Source organism: Schistocerca gregaria, chromosome 1 (assembly GCF_023897955.1).
Source record: "Schistocerca gregaria isolate iqSchGreg1 chromosome 1, iqSchGreg1.2, whole genome shotgun sequence".
NCBI classification, from domain to species: Eukaryota; Metazoa; Arthropoda; class Insecta; order Orthoptera; family Acrididae; genus Schistocerca; species Schistocerca gregaria.
In genome coordinates, this window is record NC_064920.1 from 967,591,956 (window position 1) to 967,614,430 (window position 22,475).

At 39.9% G+C, this 22,475-nt stretch overlaps 1 protein-coding gene across 2 annotated transcripts in view; it reads left to right on the top strand.

Moving 5' to 3' along the window:
- The first annotated feature begins 483 nt into the window (after nucleotides 1-483).
- LOC126276507 (protein GPR107) overlaps nucleotides 484-22,475 on the top strand; it is a 209,423-nt gene continuing 187,431 nt past the window's right edge. The window contains exons 1-2 of one of the 2 annotated variants that reach the window (XM_049977281.1): nucleotides 484-830; nucleotides 21,372-21,482. In XM_049977281.1, coding sequence (XP_049833238.1) covers nucleotides 756-830; nucleotides 21,372-21,482 — 186 coding nt within the window. In that variant the 5' untranslated portion in view covers nucleotides 484-755. The remainder of the gene's footprint in view (nucleotides 831-21,371; nucleotides 21,483-22,475) is intronic. The other variant, XM_049977282.1, reaches the window with a different exon arrangement.

Below are 22,475 nucleotides of genomic sequence, written 5' to 3' on the forward strand. Positions count from 1 at the left end.
GAAGTTTCCCCTGCGTCGTCAGTTGATGTGGCTTCTTCAGGATGTCAAACAGTGTAGGTACTGCATTCCACATGAGTTGGGATGTCAAACAGTGTGGGTACCGCATTCGACAAGAGTTTATTATTGTCTGCATTCATGAACTAGTTTGGTTCAAAGTGTGGCGAGCAAAAAAGTTTAACATTATTGTAAAGGTAAATAGGGTCTTTTTTCATAAGGTCTTCTCGTCTGCTATTCACAACCATTTTCTGCTCCTAAACCGAAACATTAATCATTAATACATTTGCAGTTTGCAAGCGAATCGTGATGATATAGTTTAGTAACTTGGTGGTGTATACCTCTCAGGGTCCTCAGGAAACCTAAATAAAGACAGATGTGGTATCATTTTCTTGTTGTGGCTGCATTTTAGCGCACTACAGACGCTCCCGTTTTTGAAAACCATTTTGCAAACCAAAACAAAAAAATTCCATTAGCTTTCACGATCGCGCCGAGCTCAATAGTTTTATACGTAATGGCTGTTTGGCGCGTTGCTGGCGCAGTAGGCAACAAAATCAAGGCGAAATATCGCGACTTTTATTTTAGGCTGTGGTATGGTGCGGAAGCTGCTCCTGCGATTTTATTGTGATGTGTACACTTTCATCATAGATTTAGCTTTTGCGCAGAGTTTGACACATCTCTGGCGCATATGTCAGTAGATCGTGGCGTAAACAGTTTGTGGACAGTGGGTGTAATTTTTGTTTATATGATATTACCACACTATGTTTATTAAGTTTATGGTAATTATTTCATTCTTGTGTGTTGGATACGCGAGGATACACAAGCTGGAAATCAAGGTTAGTTTGTCAAACTGTCTTTACGTCGTGTGTCACATGAAACTGTGTTTTAACAAATCTTTGTCACTTATTCCGTAGAAGCGTGTATTTTGGTTCTCGACTTGCAACGCAAAATTTTTTTCCTGTTCATGGTTTGTGTTACTTTAAATTGTTCACCGCAACGTTCCTAAGTCATGGTTTGTGTTACTTTAAACTGTTCATGCAACATTCCTAAGGGATCCAGCCATCACCATTTTCGTGCAGCCGACGTCTTCATGAGTTTTTTGAAACAACGTGTACACTGTGAATTGACATGTTCTACATAATGCTTACGTGTTGTGTAATACTACCTGCTATTAACTACTCTGTTAAGGATCAAATAACAAATATAAATTGTATGAAAGAACATCACAAGAACAAATATATAGTTTCTTGAGTGATAGTATAATCATTAATTCGGTTGTCATAGTGCTAACGTGGTTTTGAGTTTTGGTTGTTGGTGTGATAACGTGGGTTGTGGAAGAATTTTCAGTGAGTTTTTACGATTTTTTAAAATATAGATCTGATTAGTTTAGTGGTTGTTGTGTGGAAAGAAGTTTAATTTTTTAAAGTTGCTTTTATGTTAGGTATGGATATGACAGTTAAGTTCATGAGTGTATCGTTACGTTGTGAGATGGGTGGTAATTTCATGTTTGGCAAACAGTTTCTGCAGATGTTCGGTCTTATTGCTGAATTTGTTAGATGTGTTTGTGGCAACAACATGAGGTTGACGAGAGTTCCATCTGCTCGAGCCCCGGAGAAGTGTATGTGGCGTGGTTGGAGCAGGCGGTGGTGTGTGTGTTGTAACGCAATACCGTAAATTAATTGTTTTATGATATTATTCGTTTTGGGATGGTGCAGTGTTCTTATTGTTGTCCATTTACCATGTCCCCTCCCTAAACTCCCAATTTTCTGCGGTTGTTTTGCAAGTTTAATTTTATTGTTGGATTATTTGTTTATTTATTTTTATTTAATTTTATTTATGTACCTCTGAATTAATACTGTACATGACATGCAAATGGTGATGCACAAACATACATTTGATGTTGGACATTATGATAATTTGCTGGTATGAAGTAATATGCCGGAAGTTTACACAAACATGAGCTGACAAACATATTTTCTGCGAAGTTATGAACACACAAATTAAATTCTCAGTTACACATCTATATTTTAGTGCTGTATTCCTGTGACACATATATACACAACAGTATCTGGTCGGATATTCTCTCTGCACTTAATTTGCTTGGTAGCAGATGATATAGATGCAATATTTATGCACATACTTGCATGAATGTTTTATTCTGTACAAAATTCTTTTCTGCAATATGTTTCATGTTTCTATCCATCCAAGGCCTCAAAACTTAGGCAGTAAGAATCACTCCTGTCGACATGAACTACAATTGGCAGCCAGTTGTTCCCACTGTGTTCAGTTCCCCCCGGGCAGAGCCTTCTCCACATGTTTGACAAGACATTTCAGCAACCGCAGTTTGCTCTTATTTCCTGACCTGCCTGCTAGTTCCCTGAATGGTGCCATTAACTGCATAATCAACATTTGGATTTAAATATTTCACATGCTATTGTGCCATATTTCCATGTATTCTATTGAAAGTCCCTAAGAAGTCGAGTGCTTGGAAAAATTTAATGTGTTTAATAGTTACACCTATTAAAGCTTTTGCTGTATAACCTTCACTTCTTTTTGAAATATGTTGATGAACCCATCTCTCAGCATCCTTAGGGAAAGGGGGGGGGGGGGGCTTAGGGTGCCACCAGTTGCAGGTGTATTGCATTTGAGCAAATAATTAGTAATTTATTGACAGTTAGTCATACTTGATCAGCCTTGCTCATGGGGGTTTAAGTGAAGTTCTAACAGGTGCAACATAGAGCATGGAACTGAATTCGTTTATGAGCTAGATATAAGTTCTGAGCCAGATACTATTTAGCCTGAATTCAGGGCAGTATGGAGAACAAGGCCTCCTTGAGTGGGGAGGTGTATTACATAGAAGTATCAGTGATGCTGTGCATGAATGGAATGCAGACAGTGGTTTTCTACACCATGGAATCTGCTTGCCAATTGGGATAGACATAGCAACAGAGAGCCTTAGAATATTATAGTAGAACCAAAATGTTTCAGACAGATGAAAATTTAAATTATTAGTGATGAACAACAAAAGCTTTCACATTAGATTAGTTTTTCGTTCCATAGATCCATGTTGAGGAGATCCTCGTGGATGTGGAACATGTCATTTTTTTAAAAAATTTTTTAAGCCGAAATAACAAAACTAACAGTATGAATATATACAATCCATCATATGTTTCTATCAAAAAATTTGTCAATGGAGTAGGAGTTGGCCACTAGTAAGTCTTTCAGGCTCCTTTTAAACTGATCTTTATTTGTAATGCACAGAATTCGAAAGACTTTTGTAAGTCAGGTGGATTAACATAAAACTTTGTACCAAATGTCAGAAAAAAACTCAAAATTGGTTGCAGAGAAGACCTCAGGGTGCAACTATATAGATACTGAAATCACAGGTTAAAGTGGATTGATGTGGATGTGATCTTAGCTACTATGTAAGCAACTAGGGTATAAGCTGTTTGTGTTTAGAGAATTGTTTGGTTAAGATTCTTGAAGAATGAGCCATAAATATTAAATTGCTGCCGGGTGCCAGATTCACCTGCAGGTTCAAAGAGGATCTTGAGCATACCTCACTCTTCAAGTACATTTATTTAAGGCTTCTATATCCCTGTAATAGACTGGGCAAATCACAATATAAAAACAAAGATTCCAAGACTTACCAAGCGGGAAAGCACCGGCAGACAGGCACATGAACAAAACACACAAACACACACACAGAATTACGAGCTTTCGCAACTGGCAGTTGCTTCGTCAGGAAGGAAGGAAGGAGAGGGAAAAATGAAAGGATGTGGGTTTTAAGGGAGAGGGTAAGGAGTCATTCCAATCCCGGGAGCGGAAAGACTTCCCTTAGGGGAAAAAAAGGACAGGTGTACACTGGCACACACACACATCCATCCGCACATACACAGACACAAGCTTCCCTTAGGGGAAAAAAAGGACAGGTGTACACTGGCACACACACATATCCATCCGCACATACACAGACACAAGCTTGTGTCTGTGTATGTGCGGATGGATATGTGTGTGTGTGCCAGTGTACACCTGTCCTTTTTTTCCCCTAAGGGAAGTATTTCCGCTCCCGGGATTGGAATGACTCCTTACCCTCTCCCTTAAAACCCACATCCTTTCATTTTTCCCTGTCCTTCCTTCCTTCCTGACGAAGCAACTGCCAGTTGCGAAAGCTCGTAATTCTGTGTGTGTGTTTGTGTGTTTTGTTCATGTGCCTGTCTGCCGGCGCTTTCCCGCTTGGTAAGTCTTGGAATCTTTGTTTTTAATATATTTTTCCCATGTGGAATTTTCTTTCTGTTTTATATATATATATATATATATATATATAAAGAAACTTCCACATGGGAAAAATATATTAAAAACAATGATTCCAAGACTTACCAAGCGGGAAAGCGCCGGCAGACAGGCACAATGAACAAAACACAAACACACACTCACACACACAGAATTACTAGCTTTCGCAACTTATGGTTGCTTCTTCAGGAAGGAGAGGGAAAGACGAAAGGATGTGGGTTTTAAGGGAGAGGGTAAGGAGTCATTCCAATCCTGGGAGCGGAAAGACTTCCCTTAAGGGGAAAAAAAAGGACAGGTGTGCACTCGCGCGCACACACACACACACACACACACACACACACACACACATATATATCCATCCGCACATACACAGACACAAGCAGACATATTTAAAGGCAAAGAGTAAGGGCAGAGATGTCAGTCGAGGCGGAAGTACAGAGGCAAAGAAGTTGTTGAAAGACAGGTGAGGTATGAGCGGCAGCAACTTGAAATTAGCGGAGGTTGAGGCCTGGCGGATATCGAGAAGAGAGGATATACTGAAGGGCGAGTTCCCATCTCCGGAGTTCGGATAGGTTGGTGTTGGTGGGAAGTATCCAGATAACTCGGACGGTGTAACACTGTGCCAAGATGTGCTGGCCGTGCACCAAGGCATGTTTAGCCACAGGGTGATCCTCATTACCAACAAACACTGTCTGCCTGTGTCCATTCATGCGAATGGACAGTTTGTTGCTGGTCATTCCCACATAGAAAGCGTCACAGTGCAGACAGGTCAGTTGGTAAGTCACGTGGGTGCTTTCACACGTGGCTCTCCGTTTGATCGTGTACACCTTCCGGGTTACAGGACTGGAGTAGGTGGTGGTGGGAGGGTGCATAGGACAGGTTTTACACCGGGGGCGGTTGCAAGGGTAGGAGCCAGAGGGTAGGGAAAGTGGTTTGGGGATTTCATAGGGATGAACCAAGAGGTTACGAAGGTTAGGTGGACGGCGGAAAGACACTCTTGGTGGAGTGGGGAGGATTTCATGAAGGATGGATCTCATTTCGGGGCAGGATTTTAGGAAGTCGAATCCCTGCTGGAGAGCCACATCCAGTCCCGGGAAGTATTCTGTCACAAGTGGGGCACTTTTGTGGTTTTTCTGTGAGAGGTTCTGGGTTTGAGGGGATGCCTTTAAATATGTCTGCTTGTGTCTGTGTATGTGCGGATGGATATGTGTATGTGTGTGTGCGAGTGTACACCTGTCCTTTTTTTCCCCTAAGGGAAGTCTTTCCGCTCCCGGGATTGGAATGACTCCTTACCCTCTCCCTTAAAACCCACATCCTTTCGTCTTTCCCTCTCCTTCCTGAAGAAGCAACCATCGGTTGCGAAAGCTTGTAATTCTGTGTGTGTGTTTGTGTGTTTTGTTCATATATGTGCCTGTCTGCCGGCGCTTTCCCGCTTGGTAAGTCTTGGAATCCTTGTTTTTAATATATTTTTCCCATGTGGAAGTTCTTCCTTTGCAGGCAGTGTTAAACCCTTCCACGAAAATTACCAGCAACAGATAGTTCAAAAATACATTTGTAATGAAAATATGTTGATGTTTTGCTAATTAAACACTTGACATTATTGAGGATATTTCCATCTTGATTGGGATCAGTGATCATGATGTGGCTGCAGGCTAAAGTGATCACTAAGATACAAAGGACTTCTAAAACAAGTATTAAATAAAATATATTAAACAAACTCTGCAGTTCACATCAGGCAGAAGAGGGGTTGTGATCTGAGGTATTGTTGTTCCCGAGGAGAAATATTCCTGAATAGGCCAGCGATTGGATCTGCAGAAGAATTGTGCACTGAATTAAATTAAGATAAGAAGAGGACGAGGGAAACATCTCTTTTGGGGATTGCTGCATGGAATTTGAAGACAATGAATAAGAAGGAAAAATAGAAAATTTGAAGAGAGAAATGGAGAGACATAATATGCTTCTTTTAGGGTTAAGGAAAAGGGGAATTTACTCTTGAGACTACAGTATGAGTTACAAAGGATTGGTGTGGAAGGAAAATGGGGTTGGAATTAGGTGCAAGAAACATTTAGGCAAGAAGACAATGAGGATCGTTCCAGTTTGTGACCGAGTGCTACCACTGAAATTAAAGAGTAACCCTGTGGTTGCGTTGATAATTCAAGTTTAAGGGTCAAGATCAGATGTAGAAGAAGAGTAAGTGTACAAAATATTTGAGCTTATTGAGAAAGCAAACGAAGAAAATGGGAAAGAACAAATATACTGTAATGATAGGAGACTGGAATAGTATCATGAGAAAGGGAAGAAGATAGTCGGAGACTATAGATTTGGAAAGACCAATGAAAGGAGAGAAACTGATTGCCTTCTTTGAAAAATTTGATCTCTGGATTGGTAATATATGGTTTATTTCTTCCAATAACAGACCTAATGTTTCTTGCAGGAATGTGGTGTACTTATTACCTTAAGATTTTCTTCGATGAGATAGGGGGCTATAATTCTGCCTTCCAGAATCCCACACCATACATTCATTAACCACAGTTTTTGGTGTGCAGTTTGCCGCAGCCAACATGGATTTTCAGTTGCCCAATAGTGCACGTTATGCAAATTAACATTTCCATGGTTCGTGAATATAGCCTCATCAGTAAATAAAATCAAATTAATAAATGTGTCATCCTACTAAATCTGCAGTTGAGCCCATCAGCAGAATTCAGTGCAACACATACAATCTGTATCAGTTAATTCTTGGTGGAGACTGATATGATAAGGATGATATTTATGGTGACGCAGAACACGAACAACATTACTCTGGCTCATGCCTGATTCCCTTGCAATTTGATGTGAACTGACACAAGGATCTCGAACGACAGCGGCAAGAGTACTCATTTCCGTTTCCTTGTTAGTAACTTTCCTTTCCCAGATATGTTTCCGAAGCGTTAAATATCCAGTTGTTCTCAATTCATCATACACATATTTACATGTATGACATGTAGGGTGAGTATGTTGAGGATATCTTTCAGGGTATAAGTCTATAGCTCTCACCAAATTTTGTTAGCATTCTCCGTAAATGAGAAGCATATTGACTTGTTCTTCGAAGGAATACATCATTCACATTCTCTTAATTCGACAATACTAGTCTTATGGCTCTTATTAGTGTTGTATTGTGAAACCGTCGAATCGTGTTTACATGTCAGCAGTACATTAGATGGATACACCTTATTTACTATTTGCACAATATACAAGAGAGAATTGTCAGAGCATGTGCTTCGATAAGTGCCAAAGTGATGAAGAATACCACTCAATCCATGATAAGAAGACTGCAGCACTGCATTGGTACCTATGGTCATCACTTCGAACACCTTGTGGAAATGGACTTTAATGCCACCTTTTTGACCTTTGTTGACCTTCAAAGACCTTACTGTTACATATAATTGGATTCATCTTGATAGTCGCTATCAAAAAATAAGTACCAAACTATAGCATACCATTTAAAAGAAACAAAGTTGACCTCCATATCTCTGACGCGACCTCACATAGCAACAGGAAACCAATGTCATATTACGGCCCCCATTGTCCCATGGAACATTTGTTCCTCAAACTTTTCAGCTTATATCATATTTCCAGAGTTATTCTAGGTGGCAGTAGTTAGTGACTCACCATGTATATGTGGAAAGCTACAGGAGATATTGCTAGATAACAAATAGACTTTGTTATAATCAATCAGAAAGCCAAAAACAGAATTAAGAAGCAAAAAACCTTTCCAGGAACAGACACCAATACAGACCATGATTTAGTTGTAGCAGATATTAAGACAAGATTACAGTATTGCCCTCCGCCACACACCGTTGGGTGGCTTGCGGAGTATAAATGTAGATGTAGATATTTTAAGAACAGATTATAGGTAAAGAAATTGGATGTTGGGAAACTGAAGAATGAGAACTTTAAGAAAGAATACATCCACTATGTCAAAAATAAAGTGGAATGTAATAGCTACCAATTTTGTGTGAATGCCGCTCCATAGTTTGTGAATGAAATTTGTGATTGATTTGGTCTCTAGAGGCCATGCAGACTGCTAATACAATAGCAGTTGCTTGTGCAGCCTGCTGGCTGCACCCCCTGTTGGAACTAATGAATATATAGCGCAGGGCTCCATGTGCCTGTGTATTGCTAACTGTGTTGTACCCTGACTTCCATGTGTGTGTGCTGTTCAAATAATAAATTGCAGTGTTCTTGGGTTAGAATATGGAAATTGTAAGGAGAAGTGCAGAAATCAATGGAGTGTGATATACTGTTAGAAATACAATGTTGAAAGGATTAGAGATAGAAATTGGAGAAGTGAAAAGATCAAGAAATAAGGAAAGTGGGTACCAGGAATTTGTTGGATAAAATGAAGTGCAGGAAATGGAGAACCCACAATTTGGAAGAAGGCAGAAGACAGTACAGAAATCTGAACAATTAACTAAGAAAGTTAACTGACGAGGCTAGAGATGATTTGATGAGGAAACAATATGAGGAAATAGAAGAATTAGAATAGAACATAGAATTGGAAGAAAGGTACAGAATGTTGAAATCCTTAACCAGAAGAGAAGTGAGGAAAATAACCAAACAAGGAATGTTTAATAACCATGGAAAGAAGACAGTATGTGTAAAAGAAGAGAACCAAGTTTGGAAGGAGTATGTGGAAGAGCTATACAGTACACTGGCAGATAACATGAGGCTTATTTTGGAAGATGAAGGGACACAGGATGAAGAAGATCAAGGTCCTAAGATATTAGAATGGGAATTAGAGAAATTAGTCCAGCAGCTCCTGGAGCAGAAGACATTGGGCTGTCATAGAATACCATCTGAGACACTGAAAGACTTAGCTCCAGATTCAGTAGCCCCATTAACTGTGGTGTTGTTGTTGTTGTTGTGGTCTTCAGTCCTTGAACTGGTTTGATACAGCTCTCCATGCTACTCTATCCTGTGCAAGCTTCTTCATCTCCCAGTACCTACTGCAACCTACATCCTTCTGAATCTGCTTAGTGTAGTCATCTCTTGGTCTCCCTCTACGATTTTTGCCCTCCACGCTGCTCTCCAATATTAAATTGGTGATCCCTTGATGCCTCAGAACATGTCCTACCAACCGATCCCTTCTTCTGGTCAAGTTGTGCCACAAACTTCTCTTCTCCCCAATCTGATTCAATACTTCCTCATTAGTTATGTGATCTACCCATCTAATCTTCAGCATTCTTCTGTAGCACCACATTTCGAAATCTTATATTCTCTTCTTGTCCAAACTATTTATTGTCCATGATTCACTTCCATACATGGTCACACTCCATACAAATACTTTCAGAAATGACTTCCTGACACTTAAATCTATACTCGATGTTAACAAACTTCTCTTCTTCAGAAACACTTTCCTTGCCATTGCCAGTCTACATTTTATATCCTCTCCACTTTGACCATCATCAGTTATTTTGCTCCCCAAATAGCAAAACTCCTTTACTACTTTAAGTGTCTCACTTCCTAATCTAATTCCCTCAGCATCACCCGACCTAATTCGAGTACATTCCATTATCCTCGTTTTGATTTTGTTGATGTTCATCTTATATCCTCCTTTCAAGACACTATCCATTCCGTTCAACTGCTCTTCTAAGTCCTTTGCTGTCTCTGACAGAATTACGATGTCATCGGCGAACCTCAAAGTTTTTATTTCTTCTCCATGGACTTTAATACCTACTCTGAATTTTTCTTTTGTTTCCTTCACTGCTTTGCTCAATATACAGATTGAATAACATCGGGGATAGACTACAGCCCTGTCTACCTCCCTTCCCAACCACTGCTTCCCTTTCATGTCCCTCGACTCTTATAACTGCCATCTGGTTTCTGTACAAATTGTAAATAGCCTTTCGCTGCCTGTGTTTTACCCCTGCCACCTTCAGAATTTGAAAGAGAGTATTCCAGTCAACATTGTCAAAAGCTTTCTCTAAGTCTACAAATGCTAGAAACGTAGGCTTGCCCTTCCTTAATCTAGCTTCTAAGATAAGTTGTAGGGTCAGTATTGCCTTACGTGTACCAACATTTCTATGGAATCCAAACTGAGCTTCCCCGAGGTCGGCTTCTACTAGTTTTTCCATTCGTCTGTAAAGAACTCGCGTTAGTATTTTCCAGCTGTGACTTTTTAAACTGATAGTTCGGTAATTTTCACATCTGTCAACACCTGCTTTCTTTGGGATTGGAATTATTATATTCTTCTTGAAGTCTGAGGGTATTTCGCCTGTTTCATACATCTTGCTCACCAGATGGGTCAGGACTGGCTCTCCCAAGGCTTTCAGTAGTTCCAATGGAATGTTGTCTACTCCAGGGGCCTTGTTTCGACTCAGGTCTTTCAGTGCTCTGTCAAACTCTTCACGCAGTATCGTATCTCCCATTTCATCTTCATCTACATCCTCTTCCATTTCCATAATATTGTCCTCAAGTATATCGCCCTTGTGTAGACCCTCTATATACTCCTTCCACCTTTCTGCTTTCCCTTCTTTGGTTAGAACTGGGTTTCCATCTGAGCTCTTAATATTCATACAAGTGATTCTCTTGTCTCCAAAGGTCTCTTTAATTTTCCTGTATGCAGTATCTATCTTACCCCTCGTGAGATAAGCCTCTAAATCCTTACATTTGTCCTCTAGCCATCCCTGCTTAGCCATTTTGCACTTCCTGTCGATGTCATTTTTGAGACGTTTGTATTCCTTTTTGCCTGCTTCATTTACTGCATTTTTATATTTTCTCCTTTCATCAATTAAATTCAATATTTCTTCTGTTACCCAAGGATTTCTACTAGCCCTCGTCTTCTTACCTACTTGATCCTCTGCTGCCTTCACTGCTTCATCCCTCAAAGCTACCCATTCTTCTTCTATTGTATTTCTTTCCCCCATTCCTGTCAATTGCTCCCTTATGCTCTCCTTGAAACTCCGTACAACCTCTGGTTCTTTTAGTTTATCCAGGTCCCATCTCCTTAAATTCCCACCTTTTTGCAGTTTCTTTAGTTTTAATCTACAGGTCATAACCAACAGATTGTGGTCAGGGTCCACATCTGCCCCTGGAAATGTCTTACAATTTAAAACCTGCTTCCTAAATCTCTGTCGTACCATTATACAATCTATCTGAAACCTGTCAGTATCTCCAGGCTTCTTCCATGTATACAGCCTTCCTTTATGATTCTTGAACCAAGTGTTACCTACGATTAAGTTATGCTCTGTGCAAAATTCTACCAGGCGGCTTCCTCTTTCATTTCTTCCCCCCAGTCCATATTCACCTACTACGTTTCCTTCTCTCCCTTTTCCTACTACCGAATTCCAGTCACCCATGACTATTAAATTTTCGCCACCCTTCACTATCTGAATAATTTCTTTTGTTTGATCATACATTTCTTCAATTTCTTCATCATCTGCAGAGCTAGTTGGCATATAAACTTGTACTACTGTAGTAGGCATGGGCTTCGTATCTATCTTGGCCACAATAATGCGTTCACTATGTTGTTTGTAGTAGCTTACCCGCATTCCTATTTTCCTATTCATTATTAAACCTACTCCTGCATTACCCCTATTTGATTTTGTGTTTATAACCCTGTAGTCACCTGACCAGAAGTCTTGTTCCTCCTGCCACCGAATTTCATTAATTCCCACTATATCTAACTTTAACCTATCCATTTCCCTTTTTAAATTTTCTAACCTACCTGCCCGATTAAGGGATCTGACATTCCACGCTCCGACCCGTAGAACGCCAGTTTTCTTTCTGCTGATAACAACATCCTCTTGAGTAGTCCCCACCCGGAGATCCGAATGGGGGACTATTTTACCTCCAGAATATTTTACCCAAGAGGATGCCATCATCATTTAATCATACAGTAAAGCTGCCTGCCCTCGGGAAAAATTACGGCTGTAGTTTCCCCTTGCTTTCAGCCGTTTGCAGTACCAGCACAGCAAGGCAGTTTTGGTTATTGTTATAAGGCCAGATCAGTCAATCATGCAGACTGTTGCCCCTGCAACTACTGAAAAGGCTGCTGCCCCTCTTCAGGAACCACACGTTTGTCTGGCCTCTCAACAGATACCCCTCCGTTGTGGTTGCACCTACGGTACGGCTATCTGTATCGCTGAGGCACGCAAGCCTCCCCCACCAACGGCAAGGTCCATGGTTCATGGGGGGAGGTAGTAAACAGAATTCGTGACACAGGAATTTGACCTCAGTGACTACCTAAGATCATTCTACTACCTTTACCTAAAAAGTGCAATGTGAAAGAATGGAAAGACTGTAGGACTTTTAGTTTTTTCAGTCATGTTACAAAGGCTATAGAGAAAGTTGTTCTAAGGAGAATTGAAAAGAAAATTGAGGAAATACTTGGGAAGACCAGATCAGTTTCAGAAAAGATAAAGGAACAGGAGATGATACAGATTGTCTAAGGGTGATTGAAGAAAGAGTAATAGAAATGAACAGGAGGTGTGAATTTGTTTTATCGACTGGGATACTGGAATATACTGCTGAGAATTTTAAAAGATATTGTTACAAATTGGAGAGATAGAAAGTCAATAACAGAGATGTACACAAAGCAAAAGGAGACGGAATAGGGAATGAGGGTATGGGATGAGCATTGGAAGGGCTTGTAAGGCAAGGGTGTTCACTGTCACCAAAGCAGTTCAACATGTATCTAGAAGAACTGATAGGCGAGGTACTAAAGGACACAGAAGGTGTTATAATTGGAGAGAATGGGTAAAGAATAATAAATATGTGCACAATCAAACAGTGATGGTGGGGTCAGATGATGAGGTACAACAGATGTTGAAGAGTATTGCAAGAAGGAACGAGGTGTGTGGCATGAAGGTCAACATGGTAAAGACAACAGTAATGAGAATAAGTAAGAAGGAAGCTCCAGTTAACATATTTTAGATGCAAAAAAGAGATAATAAGTAAAGTTTGTTCTGTGTATGGGAAGCTTAATGACTTGTAATGGAAACTGTACAGATGAAATAAGGAGGATGATATCTTTGGGAAAAAGAGCTTTTGAAAAGGTGAAGCAGTTAGCCTGATAACATCTAGAAGAATTCCAATGGAGATGAGGAAAAGATTGGTAAATGTTGTATCTGAAGTGGAGTGTTATACGATAGTGAATCGTTGCAGTTAGAAAAAAAGGAGAAAGAAATTGAGAAAGTTTTGCAATATAACTACAAAGAGGGATGCTTAAGAATGAAGAATTAATGAAGAAATTAGGGGAAGCAAGATGATTATTGGAAGGAATCAGAAAGAGGAAAATATCCTGGCCGGCACATATACCGTGTAGGAATTGTTTGCAACACAAGTTATAGAGGGAAAATTGATAGGAATGAGAGGAAGAGGTAGGAAAAGAATTGTAATGATGAGTGACATTAGAAGATGACAAACTTACAAACGGATGAAGGAAGATGCTCGGAAGAGGACACAATAGAGCCTCTAGTTGAAATGTTTCATAAGACAGACACATTAAAGAAGGAGTTAGAAATATCCATTCTAACAGATAGCGTTTAGAGGAACTGTGCTCAAAGTTCGTACACGTAATTGATGAAGTCCTAACCAAACATCTATGAAGAAGGTCTGTTAAAGTTGCCAGAGAAGTACCTTCCCCATTATTTCCATTTCCCTAGCATTACATATAAACAATAATGGAAAGAATAAAATGTTCTCAGTCTTCCAGTAATTCTTTATGCGTACAATAAAAGGAAAGCTAGAAAAGGGCACTTACTGTACTGTACACTCATCAGTCACCATTACTGTGACACTGTACTCGTTCTCCATGTGCATCTTTTCAAGGGGTGCATTTGGCCTTGACTTAATTTTTACAGAGGACAATGCATGCCTGCATTGAACAGCACAGGTCGAGGAGCTCTTGGAACGAGATGATATTCAGCGAATTGAATGGCCCGCTCATTCCCCCATCTTAAATACCACTGATCACATGTGGGATGTATGGGCATGTCCACATGCACCAGTGACCATCCAGCAGTTGTCAACTGCACTGGTTGAGAAATGGAACACTCTACTACAAGAACTGCATATGAGTCTAATAAAAGTATCATTTCTGTTGGTCTGTGTATTTCTTTCAGTTACCTTCTTTACTATACTGTAGCAGCTCTTTCTATAGTCCAGTTAATGAAGGAAGATTAGGGGGAAAATAGGTTTAGTCATCAATTTTTGTACATGCTAGGGAAGAGTGCTATGAGCAACATAACAAAAATCCTGGCTGGTGGTTATGTGGGGATGTTTGAAGGTAACTTTTTATGTTTTTTGTGGCTAACAGTAAAACAGCAGCTACCAACAAAAATGTTTTCCAATACAAAATTTAACTGCATGACATTTCCAACACAAAAATTTTATTCGTTTTTTTATTAGGACTAATAGTTTACACATTACAAGGGATGGAAGTAGAAGGGAAGGTGGATCGCTGATTTGTGGCCATGCACTTTCCTTCTTAATTGTTGTTGTTGTTGTGGTCTTCGGTCCTGAGACTGGTTTGATGCAGCTCTCCTGTGCAAGCTTCTTCATCTCTCAGTACTTACTACAACCTACATCTTTCTGAATCTGCTTAGTGTATTCATCTCATGGTCTCCCTGTATGGTTTTTACCCTCCACACTGCCCTTCAACGCTAAATTTGTGACCCCTTGATGCCTCAGAACATATCCTACCAACTGGTCCCTTCTTTTTGTCAAGTTGTGCCACAAACTCCTCTTCTCCCCAATTCTATTTAATACCTCCTCATTAGTTATGTGATCTACCCATCTAATCTTCAGCATTCTTCTGTAGCACCACATTTCGAAAGCTTCTATTCTCTTCTTGTCCAAACTATTTAGCGTCCATGTTTCACTTCCATAGATGGCTACACTCCATACAAATACTTTCATCAGAAACAACTTCCTGACACTTAAATCTATACTCGATGTTAACAAATTTCTCTTCTTCAGAAACGCTTTCCTTGCCATTGCCAGTCTACATTTTATATCCTCTCTACTTCGACCATCATCAGTTATTTTACTCCCCAAATAGCAAAACTCCTTTACTACTTTAAGTGTCTCACTTCCTAATCTAATTCCCTCAGCATCACCCGACTTAATTCGACTACATTCCATTATTCTCGTTTTGCTTTTATTGATGTTCATCTTATATCCTCCTTTCAAGATACTGTCCATTCCATTCAACTGCTCTTCCAGGTCCTTTGCTGTCTCTGACAGAATTACAATGTCATCGGCGAACCTCAAAGTTTTTATTTCTTCTCCATTAATTTTAATACCTACTCCGAATTTTTCTTTTGTTTCCTGTACTGCTTGCTCAATATACATATTGAATAACATCGGGGAGAGACTACAACCCTATCTCACTCCCTTCCCAACCACTTCTTCCCTTTCATGCCCCTCGACTCTTATAACTGCCATCTGGTCTCTGTACAAATTGTAAATAGCCTTTCGCTGCCTGTATTTTACCCCTGCCACCTTCAGAATTTGAAAGAGGGTATTCCAATAAACATTGTCAAAAGCTTTCTCTAAGTCTACAAATGCTAGAAACGTAGGTTTGCCTTTTCTTAATCTTTCTTCTAAGATAAGTCGTGAGGTTAGTATTGCCTCACATGTTCCAACATTTCTACGGAAGCCAAACTGATCTTCCCCGAGGTCCGCTTCTACCAGTTTTTCCATTCATCTGTAAAGAATTCACGTTAGTATTTTGCAGCTGTGACTTTTTAGACTGATAGTTTGGTAATTTTCACATCTGTCAACACCTGCTTTCTTTGGGATTAGAATTATTATATTCTTCTTGAAGTCTGAGGGTATTTCGGCTGTCTCATACATCTTGCTCACCAGACGGTAGATTTTTGTCATGACTGGCTCTCCCAAGGCTGTCAGTAGTTCTAAAGGAATGTTGTCTACTCCCGGGGCCTTGTTTCGACTCAGGTCTTTCAGTGCTCTGTCAAACTCTTCACGCAGTATCTTATCTCCCATTTCGATTTCATCTACATCCTCTTCCATTTCCATAATATTGTCCTCAAGTACATTGTCCTTGTATAAACCCTCTATATACTCCTTCCACCTTTCTGCCTTCCCTTCTTTGGTTAGAACTGGGTTTCCATCTGAGCTCTTAATATTCATACAAGTGGTTCTCTTCTCTCCAAAGGTTTCTTTAATTTTCCTGTAAGCAGTATCTATCTTACCCCTCGTGAGATAAGCCTCTAAATCCTTACATTTGTCTTCTAGCCATCCCTGCTTAGCCATTTTGCACTTCCTGTCGATCTCATTTTTGAGACGTTTGTATTCCTTTTTGCCTGCGTTTTTATATTTTCTCCTTTCATCAGTTAAATTCAATATTTCTTCTGTTACCCAAGGATTTCTATTAGCCTTCCTCTTTTTACCTACTTTATCGTCTGCTGCCTTCACTACTTCATCCCTCAAAGCTACCCATTCTTCTTCTACTGCATTTCTTTCCCCCATTCCTGTCAATTGTTCACTTATGCTCTCCCTGAAACTCTCTACAACGTCTGGTTTAGTCAGTTTATCCAGGTCCCATCTCCTTAAATTAGCACCTTTTTGTAGTTTCTTCAGTTTTAATCTACAGTTCATAACCAATAGATTGTGGTCAGAGTCAACATCTGCCCCTGGAAATGTCTTACAATTTAAGACCTGGTTCCTAAATCTCTGTCTTACCATTATATAATCTATCTGAAACCTGTCAGTATCTCCAGGATTCTTCCATGTATACAACCTTCTTTTATGATTCTTGAACCAAGTGTTAGCTATGGTTAAGTTATGCTCTGTGCAAAATTCTACCAGACGGCTTCCTCTTTCATTTCTTCCCTCCAATCCATATTCACCTACTATGTTTCCTTCTCTCCCGTTTCCTACTGATGAGTTCCAGTCACCCATGACTATTAAATTTCATCTCCCTTCACTACCTGAATAATTTCTTTTATCTCATCGTACATTTCATCTATTTCTTCTTCATCAACAGAGCTAGTTGGCATATAAACTTGTACTACTGTAGTAGGCGTGGGCTTCGTGTCTTTCTTGGCCACAATAATTCGTTCACTGTGCTGTTTGTAGTACCTTACCCTCACTCCTATTTTTTTTTTATTCATTATTAAACCTTCTATTCGATTTTGTATTTATAACCCTGTATTCACCTGACCAAAAGTCTTGCTCCTCCTGCCACTGAACTTCACTAATTCCCACTATATCTAACTTTAACCTATCCATTTCCCTTTTTAAATTTTCTAACCTACCTGCCTGATTAAGGGAACTGACATTCCACGCTCCGATCCGTAGAACGCCAGTTTTCTTTCTCCTGATAATGACGTTCTCTTGAGTAGTCCCCCGCTGGGAGGTCCAAATGGGGGACTATTTTACCTCCGAAATATTTTACCCAAGAGGACTTCATCATCATTTAATCGTACAGTAAAGCTGCATGCCCTCGGGAAAAATTATGGCTGTAGTTTCCCCTTGTTTTCAGCCGTTCGCAGTGCCAAAACAACAAGACCATTTTGGTTAGTGTTACAGGGCCAGATCAGTCAATCATCCAGACTGTTGCTCCTGCAACTACTGAAAAGGCTGCTGCCCCTCTTCAGGAACCACATGTTTGTCTGGCCTCTCAACAGATACCCCTCCGTTGTGGTTGTACCTACGGTACGGCCATCTGTATCGCTGAGGCACGCAAGCCTCCCCACCAACGGCAAGGTCCATGGTTCGGGGCGGGGGGAGGGGGGGGTTGTCCTTCTTCATAGCTCTGCAAAATGGAGAGTGAAGAGGTGGTTTCCCAGTCTCTCTACTGCAGTATGTCACAAAAAGCAAATAAAGTGTATTTCACAAAATTATACTGATCCTTCCGCAGCACATCTTATGAATGGTTGGCAGCACAGTGTAGAGACATGCCTGGAATGGGGGGGGGGGTTGCTTATATTCCACAAACACAACACAGAATACAGATATGAATTACTATAATACTATCATAAGAAATGTAAATTGACAGAATCTAAGTAAATCTCTGCACATTGTTCTGCACTGCTTAAGAGGAAATTAATTAGCTTACTCAACCTGTACAGCAGCTGTGTGTTCTTCTGAGAAAGCTGACTTCCTCTATTACCAGTGCTGCTTACTTTTCAGTTTACTTTCAGACTATTCCTCCCCAGCATCTGCTGTCCAGTTTTCTTATGTCAGTAGACAAAATAAATTCACTAAGCCTGCATTTATATAGAGAAGTTATTTTAGTTAAGTGAGTACGTATTTGCAGTTTTTAAGTGAGCTGTCATGGAAAAAAGCTCATGAGCAGCCCCTGTCATCTGCCTACCATACTGAAGAACCCCCAAAGTGTAACTAAAAATGGTTCAAATGGCTCTGAGCACTATGGGACTTAACTGCTGAGGTCATCAGTCCCCTAGAACTTAGAACTACTTAAACTTAACCAACCTAAGGACATCAACAAAGGAGGTGGCTTACAAAACACTCGTTTGACCTATACTTGAGTATTGCTCATCTGTGTGGGATCTGTACCAGATCGGGTTGACGGAGGAGATAGAGAAGATCCAAAGAAGAGTGCCACGTTTCGTCACAGGGTTATTTGGTAACCGTGATAGAGTTACGGAGATGTTTAGTAAACTCAAGTGGTAGACTCTGCAAGAGAGGCGCTCTTCATCGCGGTGTAGCTTGCTCGCCAGGTTTCGAGATGGTGCGTTTCTGGATGAGTTATCGAATATATTGCTTCCCTCTACTTATACCTCCTGAGGAGATCCCGAATGTAAAATTAGAGAGATTCGAGTGCGCATGGTGGCTTTCAGACAGTCGTTCTTCTTGTGAGCCATACGTGACTAGAACAGAAAAGGGAGGTAATGACAGTGGCACGTAAAGTGCCCTCCGCCACACACCGTTGGGTGGCTTGCGGAGTATAAATGTAGATGTAGATCACATACATCCATTCCCGAGGCAGGATTCAAACTTGCGACTGTAGCGGTTGCGCGGTTCCAGAAGGTAGCACTTAGAACTGCTCGGCCACTCTGGCCGGCAAAGTGTAACTTACCATCATTATGTATTTTACAATGTTGATTTCATTGTCATTGCTATCAGATGCTGGAACACTTTTCACAGCATGAGAGGTATCAAATGCATCTCCAAGCTTCAGCTGTCCCAACATCTGAAGAGGCCAAGTGTCGTAAATTGTCTCCCTCTGCAACAGAAGTAGGCCACGGAGGTGTTATGCAGCTTCAGAAATTTCAACATCATTTAAGCAATGCAATACAGCAGATTATTGTTCTAGACTTGAACGTTATCAGTCCCAATCAATCTGACATTTTCACATCCATCTTGTGAGATTGACTGTGGATGTGTGGTAAGTGGCTCCATTCAGTGTAGCCCACTATTCAAGTGCCAGAAATTCCCAAATGGAAGAAATTTATACAGTCCATCAGAAACACAATGGTGGTAGAAGTGCAGTAATTTTCTGGTCATTCATCAATTCGCCACCAAGTGACAGCAACTTGATTACACAGCTCTGCAATACTCAGCCAATGCTAGATAGCAGCAAGGTGTCACTTTTACCAACATAGCCCCTTTCCCAGCCACACTGCATAGATAATTAACATCACACTTGCAAAATATGCACTTCTCACTCATTGTTTATAGAACTGTATTTTCCACAAAATCACACTTAACAACTCCCATTTTAGTATTCACTTGATGAAGGGAAAATAACTCCACTGTACACACATGAGCTCAGTGAAGTTATTTTTTCTGCTCACATAAGAGAACGGGACAGGAAATTCTGTAAACTTGAATGTGAAAGTGAGTAGCTCCCATTGTGGGAGCTGTACAAAACGACTGACAATCTATTTCCCCTCTAGCATTGTAGAACACTGCATAAAGATTTACATAGAATCTGTGTGATGTGTTTCCTGCATTTGTTTTATTAGTAACTCATATTTGTATTCTTTGTAGTGTTAATGCACCTAGGGGAAAATAAGTACCCCTGGAACTGTCTGCGTACTGTGTCACCAGTGATTCATAAGGTGAGCAGCAGAACTATTGGGTTAACTTTGTGAAACACCATATAATTGCTTCTTGTGACATAATCCTGTATAAATTATGTTATAGGGTGTGATGGGCTGGGGTGAAGGGTAGAAGTGCGAGAGAAGGCAGGTCGCCACATTGTGGTCATGCACTTCCCTCCTTTGTAGGTCTGGTAACTAAAGAGCAAGCAGGCAATTCACACTCTCCCTAACACATTATGTCACAAGAAGCAATTACATGGTGTTTCACAAAGTTAACCCTACCATTCCGCTGCTCACCTTACGAATCACTGGTGACGCAGTGCGCTGATGGCACAATTCTTCTGCACTTAGATGTGCTGGACACATTTAATGTTTTTTCTCAACCAGTTATATTAACAATAAATGTTAATTTTATACCATTAAACCATTATTTTTAATCATAGCTGAGATTTTTCCCATCACCTGCGACATGTAAATTATTGGTCCTAAAAAAGAAAAAAAGAATAGGGCTGATTTTGTAGGAAATTAATTTTAATTTAATTTTGTGCATGGAACCATTTTTCACTAAAAACTGTGGTTTTTGAAGTATTCAAGAAAAAATAAAACAGTCCAAGTTTGGCAGTGACGCATCAAGCAAAAGTTACTTTCATCCTTATGTTTTGCACACCAGTTTGCATACTGTTGGCAGTCCATATACATTGTCCAGAAGAATCTACCTATGCAACTGAATGTTTCAAAGACAAAATTAGTTGTAATAGAGTATGTATCAATTCGGTTGATTACTTCGTGGACTTTCTGTAATTCCTCCCAAGGTAGTTATATATTGTTAAATCAGCCACATCAGTTTGTAGACAGAGGATACAGAGGTGAGAATATTTTGTGTGTGTGTGTGTGTGTGAGAGAGAGAGAGAGAGAGATAGAGAGAGAGAGAGAGAGAGAGAGAGAGAGAGAGAGAGAGGAATATATATTCAATTGTGAATGTTTTACAGAATGCTTTTGTTATTTTTAGCATTTGATATAATACTTTGTTATTTAATGATGCATAATTATAACTATTTATTGTTGCAGAATGATGCCCGAAAATACATTGCTCTTAGCACGTTTGGTTTTTACAAACGTGGAATATTAGATGTGAAACTTAAAGACTTCCATGCACATCCTTTTGATGAAAATGCTGTTGTGAGTATTATACATGATTACTGGAGCTTTTACATTATTTTTCTTTACACATGGTTCTTAATTTTAATTTGTACAGATTGTGAAAGACAACAGCTGTATAGAAATGTATTTTTTTTGTCATTTTCTCTGATTGTATGCCCTCGGCCTTCTTTCTGCTATTTATACTTGGCCTTCAGAGGAATAGAAAACATGCTTTATGATCTTGCATTGCCATTTGTGTTTGCACACTGTACAACAGTATTTATGATGAAACGTTATGGATGATTGGAATTGGACTGGTGCTTGAGCTTCAAGTACCCTTGTCCGGCACACCATTTTAATATATCAAGTATTTTCATAAAAGTTCACACAGCTGGATGAAATATTAATTCAGGACACTGATAGTGATGTTAGATGATACGTTTGTCTCCAGATATACTCTAGATAGAAACAAGAACATGCCGATGTGATTGTTGAAAGATTTATGATGACCTTTGACAACAGAAGATGCTGTATGTACAGGGTGTTCCAAAACTATTAACTGAGATTAATACAGGAGGTAGAGAACATCACAGCAAATATATTTTGGTAAGCAACATATGGTGTTTGAAGTCAGCTTGAATTCCTAGGAAACATTTTTTTAGTGGTGCTGAGATAAGCCTTTGTGTTTGTCACTGACTGGAATATGTACTGACATGCAAATATTCACAATTCGCGTGTTTGGCACATGTGAATCCATGTCGTACTTGACCTTGTGCTTATAAATAGTGATTCAGTGTTAAAAGTGTGGGCCAGCATTCTCAGTGATAGGTTGATTGGACCATACACTCTTCCATTCCACCTCAGTGGACAGAGATACTGCTTCTTTGTGGAAAGCGTAGTGCCAGAACTGCTGGTTGCTGGAGAGAGATTTTCAAGACAGCTGTGACTGTTAGAATTCATTATTGGATAACATGACCAGTTTCACAAATTAAATTTGCATCTTCGGATGCTTCATGTCAAAAGATTAAAGGT